The 18528-nt window shown below is 35.8% G+C and overlaps 1 protein-coding gene across 8 annotated transcripts in view; it reads left to right on the top strand.

Moving 5' to 3' along the window:
• KTN1 (kinectin 1) overlaps window positions 1-18010 on the top strand; it is a 108017-nt gene extending 90007 nt beyond the window's left edge. For 5 of the 8 annotated variants that reach the window (XM_044230913.1, XM_044230914.1, XM_044230915.1 and 2 more), the window contains 10 exons: window positions 3954-4034; window positions 4819-4908; window positions 5031-5123; window positions 6094-6165; window positions 6615-6698; window positions 6858-6941; window positions 9334-9417; window positions 11320-11412; window positions 12415-12535; window positions 17518-18010. In XM_044230913.1, the coding sequence (XP_044086848.1) occupies window positions 3954-4034; window positions 4819-4908; window positions 5031-5123; window positions 6094-6165; window positions 6615-6698; window positions 6858-6941; window positions 9334-9417; window positions 11320-11412; window positions 12415-12535; window positions 17518-17522 (807 nt within the window). In that variant the 3' untranslated portion in view covers window positions 17523-18010. The remainder of the gene's footprint in view (window positions 1-3953; window positions 4035-4818; window positions 4909-5030; window positions 5124-6093; window positions 6166-6614; window positions 6699-6857; window positions 6942-9333; window positions 9418-11319; window positions 11413-12414; window positions 12536-17517) is intronic. The other 3 variants (XM_044230919.1, XM_044230920.1, XM_044230917.1) reach the window with 1 other exon arrangement.
• The last annotated feature ends 518 nt before the right edge of the window (window positions 18011-18528 follow it).

Genomic DNA, 18528 nt, shown 5'->3' with positions numbered 1-18528 from the left:
TTAACTTCTTTAAGGAAAGGCTTGAAGATAATACAGAAGAGCTTGCTTTACTTCAGCTTAAGTGAGAGATAAAAGTTGCTCTGATTCAGAGAATTATTACAGTGAATATTTGAGGGCAGAGTGAGTGCATGTAGTTTCTTAAAATGATTAAAATTTTATTTTCATGGAAAATTATATAAAACACTCAGAAGTAGAGAGAATAGCATGATGAGGCTGGTGTACCCCATTCATCAGTACACAGTCTTATATTACCTTGTTTCTTGTACTTCCTAGATTATTCTGAAGGAACTCAAACATCTGAGCATTTTGTCTATAATTATTTTAGTATATATTTCTAAAAGATAAGGATTGCTTTAAAAAATTATATTAAAAATCCTTAATTTAGGGCACCTGGGTGGCTCAGTGGGTTAAGCCCCTGCCTTCGGCTCAGGTCATGATCTAAGGGTCCTGGGATCGAGTACCGCATCGGGCTCTCTGCTCAGCGGGGAGCCTGCTTCCTTCTCTCTCTGCCTGCCTCTCTGCCTACTTGTGATCTCTCTCTCTCTCTCTCTCTCTCTGTCAAATAAATAAATAAATAAAATCTTTTAAAAAAAAAAAATCCTTAATTTATACATTTGTCAATGCATTTCTCCCTTTTGCTATATAAATTTTCAGTTTTAATGAAATAGCAACCACTTACTGACTCCCCAAACTTGGGAGTCCGCTGTTTCTCCGAGGAGCTCTTGGCTCTTCTTTCTGTGGGTGCTAGGTGTGGTATAAGTAAACTTAATAGTCTATTTTATGTGTAGTCTGAGTTTAGCTGTTGCTCTCAGATTATATCTACATACGGACTACATTTAACTTGTACAAGAAGCAGCAATTCTTTTTGTTTCCTTGGTAACTGTTGTGGATACATTCGGGTTTGATCGCTATAGTTAAATGTCTACCACTATGAGTTCAACTGATGAGACAACTTGTACTGGGACAGACTTAAGGATACATTGTTAGTTCTAGTGCTGGTCTTACATGAAGCTTAGAAAAAGGGGTTGCTATTCGTTTATTTAATGTTTTTTCTTTTATGGCCATGACCTGTTTTTATTTCTTTATTTCTACCTTACAGTTTTATTACTTAGTGGAAATAAAATTGGGATTTATTTTATTTGGCTATATTGAGCTGAGAGTTAGTGATTATGTTATCTGTTCTTTAAAGATTGTATAAAATCACTGACATGAAAAATTCTTCTTAATGTAACAGACTCTCTCTCTCTTTTTTTTTTTTTTTTTAAGATTTTATTTATTTTTTTCAACAGAGAGAGATCACAAGTAGGCAGAGAGAGAGAGGAGGAAGCAGGCTCCCCGCCAAGGAGAGAGCCGGATGCAGGGCTTGATCCCAGGACCTTGGGATCATGACCTGAGCCAAAGGCAGAGGCTTTAACCCTCTGAGCCATCCAGGGGCCCTAACGGACTCTTTCTTAACCGCAGTATTACTCTCAACCGCCATATAGGTTTTGATACTACAAATATTTATAAATTACCATAAGATTTGGGTGATGATATTTCGCTTTTGTTCATCCGCTTGTTAAAAGTTGGCTATTTCTGCATGTAGTCTCTCATTTGAGAAATATATCAACTCTCCTACTAAAAGTATAGCATTTTTAGGCTTTTGAAAATGTGAAGGATAGATTAATTTATGATAAAACAGTGTTAATTAAAGTTATTAAGTTAATATAGTCAGTAGATATAAAAGGAATTTTATACATGAAGTAAAATCTTTTTACTGTTTTCTTTTGCTTTTCTGCTAGCTAATCAATATAGGAGAGATCCAAACTATATGACCTAGAGGAATGTTTACAAACTTTAAGCAACTAAATCATCTTTTCAGCTGACTTTTAACTTTTATCGAATTCCAGTATTTGAAGCTAAGTAGGATTTTAATAGTATACATTTAGTCTTGGATCAAATTTATGATGTAAGAATGTAATTTTGGGGGGCCCCTGGGTGGTGCAGTTGTTAGGTGTCTGACTCTTGGTCTTGGCTCAGGTCAGGGTCTCAGGGATGTGAGAACGAGCCCGGCATTGGGGTCTGCATTGAGTGTGGAATCTGCTTAAGACTTTCTCCCTCTTCTCCCCCAACACCACATGTTCACTCGCTCACTGGCTCTCTCATTCCCTCAAAAATAAATAAATCTTTAAAAAAAAAATAGGCCTTTTTGACCAATTGGAACTATGAGTTACTGTACTGTGGGGTGATCACAGCATCCAGCTTTATTTGTTTTTTATTCTTACTTGATAAAGTATAGAGAATCCTGATTCAGCCATATCTGTAAAGCTTTAAATTTGAGCAGTTGATAGAAATCTCATGTGTTCTTTTTCCTCGAAGTAAACTAAACCAGAGTTTAAATCAAATTTCCTCTTAGTCTCTTTTAAGTATCTAACAGATACTCTTTTTTTTTTTTTTTTTTAAAGATTTTACTTATTTATTTGACAGACAGAGATCACAAGTAGGCAGAGAGGCAGGCAGAGAGCCCGACATGGGGCTCAATCCCAGGACGCTGGGATCATGACCTGAGCCGAAGGCAGAGGCTTTAGCCCACTGAGCCACCCAGGTGCCCCTATAACAGATACTCTTTATCAGAGTTTAAAATTTGGACAAGAAGCATCAAAAATGTAAGATAATTTATTCTAAAATCTAGAATGACTTAAACCAAGGTATATGCCTTGTCTTTGCATTAGCTAATCTATCAGCACAAATAGAGCTTTTTTTGTTTTTATTTATTATAATTTTTCAAAGATTTTATTTATTTAAGAGAGATAGCAAGAGAGAGCACAAGCAGGGGTAGGGGTGGAGAGAGGGAGAAGCAGATTCCCTGCTGAGCAGAGAGCCTGATGCGGGGCTCAGTCCCAGGACCCAAGGATCATGACCTGAGCCAAAGACAGATGCTTAACTGACTGATCCACTAGAGTGCCCCTTTGTTGGTGTGTGTGTGTGTGTGTGTGTTTAAGATTTTATATATTTGAGAGAGAGAGCATGAAAGGGTCGAGGGGCAGAGGGAGAAGCTGGCTCCCTGCTGAGCAGAGGGCCCGATGTGGGACTCGATCCCGGGACTCCAGGATCATGACCTGAGCCGAAGGCAGTTGCTTAACCAACTGAGCCACCCAGGCGCCCCCTCTTTGTTGGTTTTAAACAAATAAATGTTGGGGCACCTGGGTTGCTCAGTGGGTTATGCCTCTGCCTTCGGCTCAGGTCATGATCTCAAGGGTCCTGGGATTGAACTCTACATCGGGCTCTCTGCTCAGCAGGGAGCCTGCTTCCACCTCTCCCTCCGCCTGCATCTCTGCCTGCTTGTGATCTCTCTCTCTGTTAAATAAATAAAATCTTAAAAAAAAAAAACTTTAAACAAGTAAATGTTTATGTATTCTTATTGCTTCTCATTCTGCTTTTAAAAACATTTCATTATATGTATGTATTTCTAAGTATTTTCAGAATCCCTGGAGCACCTTCATAGTGTTTGAAATCCTCTGAAAAAGTATTTTCAGTTGAACTTCATTAGTTCATGAACTCAGAACACTTAGTTTTTGAGAATGGGTTTACCTGAGAAAAGTTTTGAAATTTATTTTCACTTTTCTCTGTTTTAAAGATTGAATCTATTAATCCTGGCACTAGTAAGTGGTAGAGGCTGGAATTAAGTGAACTCAGATCTCTGTATAAAAGTCCAGAACTCAGTTACAGATATCCTTGGTCAAGGTAAATAAGATGTGATTTTGGTGGTAATACAGAGGAATATTTTCAGTGTTTATTTTCAAGACTGGGTTAGGTACAATTTATGCAGCAGTTATGTTCTTTGAAATTTCCAGAGGGGTGGTGTTTGTCTATAGGTTTTTTTCATGGTCCTCTAATTTTGTTGTTTCAAATGTTTTACCTGTTTCATTTAGATATTTTTGAAAATTGGTTATTTTTACTTCTCTTTTTTACAGAGTTACAGTGAATGGTTGCGTGGATTTGAAAAGAAGGCAAAAGAATGTGTGGCTGAAACTTCAGGTTCAGAGGAGGTTAAGGTTAGTTCAAGAAATGAGCTATCTGTGTTGTAACCAGACATGGAAGAAAGAAGTAAATCAGACTTTGTCTTTATGAGCTTAGAAAGATAAAGTACATATTATGGGTAGAATAATGACCTTTTGAGAAAGTGTAAGAAGGTGATTTCATTTTATATAAATTTTGATAGAAATGCTGTAAGTCTTCATTGCATTTGATAAGTATACAAAGCTAATGTTTGCTGTTTCTTTAACTCTGTATCTTAATCATTTCTGAAACTGTATATTTAACTATCTCTTACTCTCTTTTTAGCCTGGGTTTAAAAAGTAAAGATCAGTTGAGGTAGGTAGGTAGAAACTGACTGATTTGCTAAAGTATCCCCAAATACATCATTAAAAGTGTTCAGAATCTAGATGTGTTTTTATCTTAGCTGAAATTTGGAAGATTTTTTTGTATCTCAAATGGCATGAATAAAATCCTCTTTTCCATGTGTGTGTAGCATAGGTATTGTGACTTGACTTCACATGTGGTTCTGCTTTGATTTTTATCATCCTGCTAAAGAGTGATAAGCCTGTTATAAATTGTGTAATATATTTTATAGTAATCAGACTCAGAGTTTCTTTAGTAAAGACTGATGACCAAAAGGGTCATTGAACTTGATTGCTACTCAAGAAGGTTGAAATGTAGTGTCTCACTATAAAACAATTAGAAATCATTTGTCATTATATACCATTAAATACTGTAACAAATTTGAAGCTCACAAAACTGGTAAAACTAGAGAAGTTTTCTTTATTTCATTCTTTCTAGGTTCTAGAGCACAAGTTGAAAGAAGCTGATGAAATGCACACACTATTACAGCTCGAGTGTGAAAAATACAAATCCGTCTTAGCAGAAACAGTAGGAAATGATTTTTAATCTACATTTTGGCTTTATTTTTAAATTAACTTATTCCTTAGTGGCTTAGTTTATCTTGTCATTAGAACATGAATTTTTCAAAACAACTATGCTTTTGCCCATAGGAAGGAATTTTACAGAAACTACAGAGAAGTGTGGAGCAAGAAGAAAATAAATGGAAAGTTAAGGTTGATGAATCACAGAAGACTATTAAACAGGTACCTTAAAAAGCTTAGAGCAAGTAGTTCTCAAGAATGTGGGCCCTGGATCAGCAGTATCCATAAGCCGGAAACTTGTTAGAAATGCCCATTCTTGGGCCCCACCTGAGATTTTCTGAATCTGAAACTCTGTGGAGACAGCAGGCTGTACATTACAGAGCTTCCACAACTGATTCTGATGCCCACCCACGTTTGAGAATTATTGTTTTAGAGCGTGGCTGAAAGGTAGTTATCTAGAATGTAAAGTGCTTTGGAAGTTATAGAACTACTATGTGATAAAATAAGGCAAAGAATTTGGGGTTCAGAACAAGCTTCGCGATGTTGATATGTGACCCATGATATCGTTTTCAAGAAAAAGTTAATGAGTCTTTCTCTTCATGTGATCTGAATATTCTTGTACAGCCCTAATTTTTCTCTCATTTACTTGGCTCTGGTAAAGAGTGTCATTTGTTGTAGTAGTCCTCTTCGTATGGTGACAAATGGTAACCAGACTTACTGTGGGGAATATTTTGTAATGTATAAAAGTATCAAGTCACTATAATGTACACCTGAAACTAACAGGATATGGTATGTCAGTTATACTGTAATAAAAATCCATTACAATAAAGGGAAAATAAAGAGTGTCCTCTATTGCTCAGTTGTTTTCCTGGGCCAACCTGTACAGAATTTAGCATTGCCTGTGGTATTCTATGTTAATGCATTTGGGGATTAAATATAGCCAATTATTAGATTAGAAAAAAAAAGTAAGCATTTCTAGCTAGGCCTTAATATAATATGCCAATGGGGTAGGTTTTGGTGACAGTATAAATCAAGTTAAATGTCATGCTCTCACTTTCAAGGTCTTTTAAAATTCAGTATGACTTTAGAATGAGACGCATTTCAAAATCTCTGAAGTGTCTGATTAAAATTCTCCAAGATAGCAGCTCTATATTCTTGATTTACTTGGTCATATAGTTGTTTCACATTTCAGATGCAGTTGTCAGTCACATCTTCAGAACAAGAGCTAGAGCGATTAAGAAGAGAAAATAAAGATATTGAAAATGTATGTTATTTCATCGCTTGACTTATAACCTGTGGACTCATTTTTAGCATTAAGCATTGTCTTAAGATCTGTTTTTTAAGATTTCTTTAATGATGCAGTTGTTACGCTTTTAAGAATATCTTGGGTGGGGCGCCTGGGTGGCTCAGTGGGTTAAAGCCTCTGCCTTCAGCTCAGGTCATGATCCCAGGATCCTGGGATCAAGCCCTGCATCAGGCTCTCTGCTTGGCGAGGAGCCTGCTTCCCTTCCTCTCTTTCTGCCTGCCTCTCTGCTTACTTGTGATCTGTGTCTGTCAAATAAATAAAATCTTAAAAAAAAAAAAAATCTTGGGTAGTGTTTGAGATGATATTATATTTGTAAGTTCCATAACTTTCCATTATGGGGGAGCATCATAGCATCATGAAAAGAATTCTTAAATGTGTTAACATTTTCTTCTTTGTTGCATTGCTAGCTGAGAAGAGAACGAGAGCATTTGGAAATGGAACTAGAGAAGGCAGAAATTGAACGATCTACCTATGTTACAGAAGTCAGAGAGGTACTTAAAGAATTTTTTGACCTTGCTTCTCAATTTAAATTAAGTTTGTAATAGTGATAAAATATTTCAGTGTAAGTTGTTTGTGGCAGAGCTTCCAAGTAGCGTACAAAACATGGGATATCATAAGGAGATCAATCTTAAACTCTAACTTCATTGCAGCTGAAAGATCTGTTGACTGAATTGCAGAAAAAACTTGATGATTCATATTCTGAAGCAGTAAGACAGAATGAAGAGCTAAATTTGGTAAGAAGCTTGTTCTCCACTGGGTATCAAGTAGGCTCTGAAAACACTTGTGTTGACATGTGGAGAAACCATCCAAACTTTTTCTCCTTGCTAACATCTTTAGCTTGGCATTTTTGAAGTTTAAGATAATCTTCATATTCTGATGACTCCTAAGTTGATCTTTCTTTTCTTGACTCCTAAAATGATCCTTCTTTCTTAGCTCCTAACAATGGCATGTTTGGCTTGCAACTCTTTTTTCCAGAAAAAAATTCATGTTTTGTAAAACTTAATTCTTTGGACAGCATTATTTTCAGTTAATAAAGAAGTGAAACAAATAAAGATAGATTGGCTGAATTGTGAAGATTCTCTTTTTAGAGTTAATGATTGATAGTTAACTGGTCTTGTTCTCTAATCTGAAGGAGATTATTGAAGGTTGAAGATACATATTCTTCATTCAAGGGCAATAATTAATTCCAGCTGCTTATTTTAACTGGTCTTCCTACAAATTATAGATAACAACAAGCTTGTGAAAGTCTTTATCATCAACATAGTATTTAGAGTATAGCAATTCTAAAACTGTAGACTTAAAGTTAACTAAGGATAGCTAAATGCCTTATAATGACAGAGTACCCTGTATTCCCATTCTTAAACTTTCTGGAAATTTACATGGATTCTGGCAAATTTACAAATTCATACTGCTTCTTAGCTGTTACATAAATATTACTGTCTCATTGTATGTTTCAAACAATCGTCATCTTTCTGTGACTGAAATATTAATACAACATGTGACTAAATTGGATATCTGAATAAACTCTAAAAGATTATAGTTAGTTTTCTCCTCACCTCAAGTCTTGCCCAGTTTGGAATTTTCTTAGTAGTGCTGTGTGTATCAAATAAAACTTCTTAACTCAGTCAGTTGTGGTTGGTCTTCCGTGTTACGGCAGTGCTTTATGGAAATGAGTTTTCAAGGTAGGGCTCTTTGAAAAGTATACATAGAGTCCCTCTCTTTATTTTTGAAATAAAATTTTGGTTTTACTTATCTTCTCCATTTTATTTAATTGAATCATTCCCACTGCAACATGTGACTAGTTTTATACATATGCTTGTTATATATATTGTACAGATCAGGACAGTGATTATGCCATAGCTGCAAGCATAAGCCTTACCTTATAATGTGTTTTTTAAAAATCATTTTTAACTACAGTTGTTGGAATTTTTACTTTTAACTTTATGCTTAGTAGCTGACCCCAACAGTAGCATCAAACCCATAGGATTATGGTTAAATTCAGCCTAATGTTCTTATTGTATTTTTGCCTCTTTACTTCTGTTAAGGGGCCATTTTAAATGACACTTTTTCTTATTTTTGCCTTGAATTCATAATTTTTATTTTAGTTCCATTTGCTCAGGATGACTGTTGGCACATTTTAAGATAAAATAATTTTGTTTGCTTATACATACATTGTATGTTTGGGGGCCAAGGGAGTAGTACTCTGATGTACTAAATAGAGTTAAGTGAAAGAGCAAAACCTGAAGCATTTGGGTCTTTAGATAAGAGTTCCCCAAATAAAATTTCCAAATGGAATGTCCCTCATTAATCCTTTCTCCTGTTGGAAAGGTTAGTATCTTATATTTCTCCCTTTTGGGTCTCCAGAAACGGATATTATGCCTATCAGTGTTAGGGAAAATCAATTAACTTGATGAGTTTAATAAGATTAAGTTATTTGTTGTCAGTGTAGTCCATTTCCCTCATTCATATTTAATCGGAGCATTTATCACGAGAAGAGGCATTACATATTGGCACTAGAGTTTATAGAACTTTGTAACTGTTGGGACAAATTGGTTCTTGAGAAGTGTATCTTACGACATTGTTTATTGTATAATTAGGCCCGTGTGGTCTTGCACTGATTTCTTTAGTGATGTTTTAAAGGATGATCAACATTTAAATTTTTGAAGTTTTCATTTTACTGGATTTGTAATCTTCCATTCAATGTTTTTAAAAATATTACACAATTAACTGTTAACTCTATAGGTCATAAGTCCTTAAAAAACCAATCAGTAAAATTTCTGGCCTACTTGCCTTTTACTTCAATTTAAATATGAATGAAGTACTTTATGAATAGTGAATAGTAATACTTTTAAAAGGCACTTTACTGGAATGTGATGGTTTTATTTTTACATTTACAGTTTTCTACTCTGAACCCTACTTTGTTTCTGTAGCTTTTCTTATATTTAGCTTTCCAGATGGGAACCTCCACTGCTTAGCTTTTCTATACATCTGGTGCAGCATATTGGCTAATCCACTGTGCATAATAACTGTTAGCGATCCCATTCTTTCTCATTCATTCTTCTAGAGGTCTCAGCACAATCAAAGAAGGATGCAAATTAAGTTAATTGTGGTCCTTTATTTTTACAGTTAAAGACACAGTTAAATGAAACACTCACAAAGCTTAGAACTGAACAAAGTGAAAGACAGAAGGTAGCTGGTGACTTGCACAAGGTAAGACACTGCTTGTCTTAAAGATGCCATATCACCATGCTATGTTGTTGTGCCTTGAATCTTAAGTAAACATACTGCTAATTCTGGATTTTTGTTCATATTAATGTGTTTATAAATTTAAGCTGTTGCATTTTTGGAACTACTTTCTGACTTGTTTTTCGATTATTCTTAATTTGCTTCATTATTTCAACACATTTATATAAGTAATTACTTTATAAAGTACAGATTAAGTTTTAAGTGTAATTGAAGGTACTCTTTTTTAAAAATGGGGTTACATCCATATATTGTTTTGTTGGGATTTTCTTTGTAGTTGCTTACAGAGTATGTTTCTTTTGATTTTTATAGATCCAAAATGTGTAGACCTCTGATGTTTCAGAAATTTGTTCCTTTCATTTATTTCTTTGTGGAGATACACTTTTCTTTAACCTCATATATAGGTAGGGAGGGGTTTTTTTGTTTTTGTTTTTTGGGGGTGTAGTTTTTAAGATTACATTTCTTATTCTCTACATTAGGATGGCAAGTTATTTTTAATTCTGTTTTTAGGTATTTTTAATAGTGCAAGTCACATATGCTTGTATCAGAGCTGCTTTAGCTCTATGATTGTATTTGTGGGAGTCATTAGGAAAACAAATATGTCACTTTTTTAAAGGTTGGAAGAAATATTTTTGTTTGTTTTGTATGATATAGCTCCTAATTGTTATGTAAAAGTCTAGGAATCCAAAGAGTACATTTAGCATGATGAAAAAATAAGTGTAGGAATTCAGAATTGCTTCAGATTATTTTGGTGTTACTATTACCAGTAGATAAAATGTGAATTCAGGTTGCTCAAACGTAGGTTCATGATACATTGTCAAGGATGAGCAATCTGAACTTAGTTTGATAGGTGATTTTAACTTTTGCCTTTTTTTTTTTTTTTAAAGATTTTATTTATTTATTTGACAGACAGAGATCACAAGTAGGCAGAGAGGCAGGCAGAGAGAGAGGAGTAAGCAGCCCCCTGCTGAGCAGAGAGCCGGATGCAGGGTTCCATCCCAGGACCCTGGGATCATGACTTGAGCCGAAGGCAGAGGCTTTAACCCACTGAGCCACCCAGGCGCCCCAACTTTTTGACCTCTTGATCAAAATATAATACATGCAGGTTTAGTCTAGCAGTTTAGTTTCTCAAGTATTAAGGATATTAAACAGGTGCTCAAAGATATGGATGGGCCATGTTATTTATGATTGCTAATGCAACCGTAGAAGACCATGTACTGCCCCATATCTATAGGCCAGAAATACTGTGCAACACTTGATTAGAAATGCACATAAATATTTATTGATATAAAATATTAACAAAATATTTTGTAAAATAAGTGAGTATAAAATAGCAGGTATGTTAAAAGTCCATTTATATGAAATTTTCGGCCCAAGTTTTCTGTTAGCGTGTATATGTATACAAGAGGGATCTGGAAAAGAGGGTCAGAACAAAGCCACTACTTAGAATTTGTGGGGCATGTATGGTTTCTCTCACATACCCTTCTTTGTGTGTTTAACACAACCCTTTAAAAATGTAAAAAACACTCTTAGCTTGTGAGCTATACAGAAACAGGCTGTGGCCAGATTTGGCTGATGCTTGATCTAGACTAATGTTAACCTAAATATCAACTGTGGTTATTTCTTCTTTTAATGTCTTTTTACATATCCTCTATTGCTTGAATTTTTTAAAACAAGCATATGTTTTTATAATCTGGTCAGGGAGGGAACTGTTTTCATTTTGGAAGGAAAAAATGGAGTAGATTGGCTGTCCATTGTGTTTTGAGATGAACTTTAGTCTTGTACAAAATACCTAAGAAAATCATTCCTTTTATCCCTCATAATACTCCACTGTAGTATTTAGAGGCTACCATATTGCTTTCCTTACAGGCTCAACAGTCGCTGGATCTCATCCAGTCGAAAATAGTAAAAGCTGCTGGAGACACTACTGTTATTGAGAATAGTGACGTTTCCCCAGAAATGGTATGCATTTTGTTTTACCCCAGATCTCTAGGCTAATTACCTTGTTGTAAATTACATGAAGAATAAAAATGTGTGAGATCTGTCTCTGACTAAAAAAAATGATATACTTCTGTCAGTTTTGTTAGATTCTTACCGAAGGTTGTCTTTTCTTCCAGATATTCTATCTCTGAAATGCACTTTTTTAATTAATGTTTTTATTAACGTCACTTTAGCTTAGTAAGATAGTACTTTAATTGTACTGTTTGTGTTGGAAGTATTAAGGTATATTGCTGAAGAATGTGGGCTTTGTTAGACTGCCTATGCTTGAATCCTGACCCTGCTACTTAGTAGCAGTGTGACTTTGGACAACTTTACTTAGCCTCTGTGTACTTTGGTTGCCCCATCTGTGAAAGGGCATAATAATAGCATCAAACCTGTAGGATTTTTGAAGGGAATAAATGAGTTACTATCTAAAACACGTAAGAGTAGTACGTAGCACTTAAAACGGTGCTGCCCAGCACTTAGAGCTCAGTATATGTGAACTTAGTTTTACGTTAAGAATGTCCTCTCCTGGCAGATTTTTTTTCTGAGAGGAGAAATGGATTTACAACTACTAATCAGAGTCTGGATTTTCGCCTTTGTTGGCCTAAAGATATAGCATAGCCTTTTTTTTTTTTTTAAGATTTTATCTATTTATTTGACAGAGATCACAAGTAGGCTTGTGCTGAGCAGAGAGTCCTATGTGGGGCTCAGTCCCAGAACCCTGAGATCATGACCTGAGCTGAAGGCAGAGGCTTAACACACTGAGCCACCCAGGCACCCCATAACGTAGCTTTCTTTGGTGCAACCTAATTTGTGTCACTAGATAAAAAACACATATAGAAACAGTGTTTGCTGTTAATTTTTGTCATTTTCAAGATTTCTCATGTTTGTATCTAAAACAATAAAATATTTTCTGCTTTAGGTTGCAAATGCCTTTTCCTTATGTTTGGAGTTTTTTCATCTCTTCCCTCTTCTCTTTAGGAGTCTTCTGAGAAGGAGACGATGTCTGTAAGTCTAAATCAGACTGTCACACAGTTACAGCAGTTGCTTCAGGCAGTAAACCAACAGCTCACAAAGGAGAAAGAACACTACCAGGTATTAGGTAAGAGTAACTGAAGTACTATTGTCTGTTTAGGGCTAATTGACAGAATGTGTGTATTTGTAGTGAGGGTTTACCAGGACTACCAGAGCTCCTGTTGCCCTCATTGAAATATTCCCTTTCTCTCTTTCAGCCCCTGCAAATAACAGGTTTAGCTTTCTTAGAGTTTTATTTTCATCTCTTCCATGTTTTGGTCTCACAGCTTGGGGCGGGGGGACCTTTTTTTGACTCCTTTGACCTTCTTATAAAACAGGCTCTCTTACGACTTGTTTACCTAGGTTTTATTCATTGCATAATATGGGCAGCTGCTTCTGTAGTTTATCCTGATCTTAGTTTTGGTAAAGTCTCTGTGATTTTTTTTTTTTAATAACTTGGTAAAATAAAGTTAAATGTTTTTACTGAGATTAAATACTGAATTGAAAATCAAGTCATCACAGTTTTTTTAAAATTGGAAACTGAGTTTTTACTTAAGTCTGCTTATAAGGTAATCAAAGAAACCTCACTTTTAAACCTATCATTAACTAAACCATATTATGAAATTTTATTGCCCTCCTGATAGGTTAGGTGTCCTGGAAAAGTTGGATGTATCACCGTTTTGGTTATAGAGGCATTCTATCTCACTTTAATTGTCCTCTGGTCTGCCTTACCATAAACTCTCCTTTAAAATGCTATTCAGGGGACGCCTGGGTGGCTCAGTGGGTTAAAACCTCTGCCTTCGGCTCGGGTCGTGATCCTGGGTCCTGGGATCGAGCCCCGCATTGGGTTCTCTGCTCAGCAGAGAGCCTGCTTCCATCTCTCTCTCTGTCTGCCTCTCTGCCTTCTTGTGATCTCTGTCTGTCAAATAAATAAATAAAATCTTTAAATAAAAAGCTAATCAGGTCATTTACCTCCATAAGATTTTGTGGAAAAATGCAGCTCATTCTTTTAACCTGTCAGCAAAAATAATTACACCTTAATCATTTATCCTTAGTAAGCTGACCTCTCCATCACCTACAGTTAAACTTCTGCCACATTACCTCCCTTTTCCAAATTAGAAAGTAATCTGCTTCCTGCTTCGCTGGTAACTCTCTTTCCCATGTTCTCAGCCTTATTCTCTTCTCTGCACATGCTCTTTCTGTTCAGTCTTGAAAACCTACTCTAATGTCTTATTTTAACCTTGTACTTCCTTCAGTTACCACGCTAATTTTTTTTTAACATTACTGTTTAACAGAGATTCTTAAAATAAGAAACTATTCTCACAGTATCTACTTCTTTACTTGCTTTAACAGCTCTGTGTACACTAGAATGCATTCCGATGAAAACTTTTTTGCTGAGGTCATTAGTGATTTCCTGATTGCTAGATCTAATACAGGCCTTTGTTTTGATACTGAAAGTATAAATTTCCAGTATAAGAGATTAAAAATAGTTATATGCTAAATAGGCTGAAGTCATCCCATAGGCCTTGGTGTGATAAGGAAAGGGCTTCATTTCTGAGAGCCTCAAAAATTGTAAGATTACTTCCTACCCTGTGCCTTTCAACCTTATCAGTAGTATCTCTCTAGACCTCAAAGGTGTTCTTTAGTGTTTCTTTTTCTTCCCAAACACGTGGTTTGCTCATACTAAGTCTTAACGAACCTATTTCCACATTGGTCATTTTCATATTAAATTTGAGACTTCTACTGATTGTTGCTAGTATAACACTTTTATTTTTTAGAGTTCTTCTTTGATTTATGAAATTGTAGTAACTTGTTAAATATGTATATCCTGGCAACATAGCTAAACAAACTATAGTTTGGCTGGCAGCTTTTCTAAGTGATAACTCTTCATCAGCTAATGAACCTCAGTCCAAATTTGGCAGGTGGAAAGGTGGTTGAGCATCAGCAGTGCAATGTGAAGGATAGAATGGATTGTATGAAGAAAAGCGTCTGCTAGGCACTTGAAAACTCTTTCTTCTGTAAGTTCTACCTGGCATTGGCGGTGGTAACCCCTCCCTACAGTTTCCTTGGTTCCATAGCCTTCTTTGTACCCTTTAAATAGGTTGTTACCCAGTTTTTAACTTCAGCCATCATTTTTAGCTGGGTGTATTCTTCCTCTTGTGAACTATTTTTTTCCTTTTAAAAAGGGGGTGGTGGGAAGGGACAGAGGGAGAGGGAGAATCTTAAGCAGGCTGGATGGCCAGTGTGGAACCTGATGCAGGGTTCCATCTCACAACCCTGAGATCACGACCTGAGCCGAAATCAGGAGTCTGACATTCAACCAACTGAGTCAGCCAGGCACCCCTCTTGTGAACTCTTTTAAAACTAGTACATATATTGGATGAGAAAAACAAACCCACTATTACGTGATGATTAAATTGGAAATACAGCTTATTAATCATCAAAACGTTAATATCTGATGTCAGGAAACTTGCTTCTTTTTAAGCTATACAGCAAGTATATATCATATTTTTTAAGGGAAAAACAGTTTTTAAAAAGCAAAAATGGGGGGCGCCTGGGTGGCTCAGTGGGTTAAAGCCTCTGCCTTCAGCTCAGGTCATGATCCCAGGATCCTGGGATTGAGCCCTGCATTGGGCTCTCTGCTCAGCAGGGAGCCTGCTTCCTCCTCTCTCTCTGCCTGCCTCTCTGCCTACTTGTGATCTGTCTATCAAATAAATAAATAAAATCTTAAAAAAAAGCAAAAATGGGATGATAATGTGCAGTTATTTAATTTTCTGAATTCTAATATACATTACTTAGCCTTTCTCTGAGCTGTAGGGGTATGTGTATTGACCTTATATCCTTAATTTATAAAACTTTAACCTTTCTTTTATTTTGGAAGTCTTCCTATCTCCTCTCCCCCATCCCAAAAATAGAAGATTGTCATCTTTTTCCTTCCTTTGTATGAATTACAAAGGAATTCATACAAAGGATGAATTGGACTAACAATACTAGTACTTTTTTTTTTTAAGCTTTGGACTAACAATACTAGTACTTTATAGTATGCTTTTTGTTGTTGTTATTCCCAGATATCTGTTTTTCCTTATATTTCTTTCATATTTGCTTGTCTTCTAAGTGTTCAAACTATATGTCTGACCATATCAGAAGATTTCATTACTCCAGTGTCTTAGTCTGTTTGGGCTGCTATCACAAAAATTGCATAGACTGGGTGGCTTAAATAACATTTATTTCTGACAGTCCATGCGTGGCAGAAGGGTCAAGGGAGCTGTCTGGGGTCCCTTTCAGAAAGACACTAATCCCATTCATGATGGTGGAGTCCTCCAAAGGCCCCACTTCCAAATGCCATTACACTGGAGGATTAGAATTTAAATATATGAATTTTGGGGTACGCACAAACACTCAGACTGTAACACTCAGGTCCTGTTTATGGAATCCTGTGGAGGGAGGAGGTTGATTTTTAACAGCAGTCACTTTATGAGTATCACTCTAAGCTTGAGAGGCTTCTGACTTGTGGTCATTTGCTTATTCTTCACAGCAACCCAGGGCAGTGGGTAGGTAGGTGTTGTTATTTGTTTTTTTTTTTTTTAATTGCCATTCTACAGCCGACCCTCAGAGGTTCTATAATTTGCCCAAGGTCATGCAGTTAGTGGCTGGGTGAGCTGGGATTTAAATTGAGGTGATCTCTGCCCAGGGCCTGTGCTCTTAGTGAGTACTTTTCTTTTGTAATTCAGGCATTCTGTGCCCTGACCTCTTTTTTTTGATGCTTTTTTTTCCTCCTCATTCTGTCTAATCCTTTGTTGCCAGCATCCTACATTTTGGGTTGTCAATTCTGACTTTTTTCTAAAGTATTTTGTTGGCAATAGTGAGTTGGAGAGACTCTTAGTGTTACCCAGAAAAAACTGAGGTGATGTTTTGTGTATGTGTATGTGTTTTATATGTACGTGCTCTCCCTGTTCTGTGTGACAAGTAGATCTTATGATGTAGTTGTCTCTTGTTTCTGAAGGATGTTCTTTTATAGTGGTGTTGAAGTATAAGGACTAGTGTTCCAGAGTAAAAAGTAGCTTTTATTTCTATACTTTACACTTGGCTGTCACTGATTTTCATTTTCATTTTCTGTGGTGTGTTTACATAGCACTTAAAGTGTCCTGTACCCGTGGGCTATGTAGACTTTCTGATCCAGGGTTAATCTTGTTTTTAATGGAGAACATAATAGCCAGTGATAACTTCACTTTTTCGCTTTCTCATTCTTTTTCCCTTTTTATTTTGAAAAAGTTCATGCATAAAGAAAAGCTGAAAGAATAGTGCAACTCTCATACATCCTTAACCTTCTTCATTTCTTTCCATGTATGTATTTGGTTAATGTCAAACTGTTTAAAAGTACCTTTCAGATTTGACAGTTTATTCCTAGGCACTTGGGTATGCATCTTTGGAGAACAAAAGCATTCTGTTATAAATGCATTGTACCACTATCACATCCAAACAAAACCAGTAGTTACATAAAATTACCCATTATTAAACCCATGTTCAAGTTCCCCATTTATACTGCAAGTATCTTTTTAGCTATTTTTCCCAAACCAGGATTTATATGTTGGATCTGGTTAAGTCTTTTTAGTCTCTCTAATGACTTTTGAGGTTTAATTTCTTACAGTCATTTTATCTGACTTGGAAAGCTTCATATGACCTCAGAAAATTTCTGTCTGAAACTTTTATTCATGGGGGAGAGTTGTAAATTTCAGTGCTACTCATCTCATTAGCTTTATATTTTCTTGAGTAGAACTAACAAAAATGGATTCCCAATGTTCTCTTAAATTTTCTAATGGTATTTTTAAATTCCCACATTACTGTTTGGTCTGAGGTTTTCACTCATATTTTTAAATCCACCTCAAAAACTTCTGATTCCTGTTATTTTTCTCTTGTTTTTGATTACCATTAGTATAATTGCTTTGATCCTAGTTGAAAGAGCCATGCTGGATCAAATAGAATATGTATGTTTGGTGTTTGACAAATGTCTTCTGATTGCCTTTTATTTCTTCTTCTAAAATGAATTTCTTTCTTTCTGATCTTTTACAGAGTGAAGTAACTGGGAAACTGTTCATTCAAGGATAACAGAAGGCATTGTATTATATTTTGCCAAATTAAAGCCTTATTTATGTTTTCACCCTTTCTACTTTGTCGGAAACACTGAACAGAGTTTTGTCTTTTCTAATCCTTGTTAGACTACTGATTTAAAGAGAGAAAAAAAAAGCCAACTCTGTAGACACCTTCAGAGTTTAGTTTTATAATAAAAAACTGTTTGAATAATTAGACCTTTACATTCCTGAAGATAAAATAAACATGTAATCTTTTATCTTATTTTGCTCAATAAAATTGTTCAGAAGATCAAAAGTGGTAAAGACAATATAAAATTTAACATTTTAATACTGATGTTGTACACTGTTTTACTTAACATTTTGGGGGGGGAGGAACTGCCTCTGACTTCAATTCAAGAAAACACTTTTTTGTTGCTAATGTAATCCGTTTTTTGTAATGGCGTCAGCAAATAAAGGGATGCTTATTATTCAAACTTGCTGTAATTTTCATTGTGCTTTAGCAGATCTCATTAGCTATACCGATGAACATAATTTAGAACACAGTTACTAATTGCAGCTCTTGGACAAGGTAAGATAGGTATTGTTGCTCATACAGCTTCTGTAAGGGGAGTTCTGGGTCTTCTGTGTGGCTCTGTGCGCTGTGAACTGTGTCCAGCAGTGCTGTGTGCTGCAGAAAGGCCGAGGCAAGAATTTAGCTTTCAGACCCACCACTCCAGCTTTTGGTGGAAGAGCTCTGCTTTTATACTTAACTGTTATTAACCAATAATAGGTAACTTTTTAGTGTCCTTCTTGTCAGGCACTGTGTTATATAATTTGCATGTGTTATTTTTTTGTTGAGGAAGTTCTAATTAATTAGATAATTTGATGCAAGCACTGAACCCTACAGATGCTAACAACCACTGAATGCTGTCTTGTGCTACTGAATATGAAAGTGTCTGTTAGGCCATACTGTGGTCTCCTTTTTTTTTTTTTTTTTTTAAAAGATTTTATT

This window comes from Neovison vison, chromosome 13 (assembly GCF_020171115.1).
Source record: "Neovison vison isolate M4711 chromosome 13, ASM_NN_V1, whole genome shotgun sequence".
NCBI classification, from domain to species: Eukaryota; Metazoa; Chordata; class Mammalia; order Carnivora; family Mustelidae; genus Neogale; species Neogale vison.
Note: the sequence above shows the minus strand (reverse complement) of the source record. Positions and strands in the feature narration are given on the sequence as shown.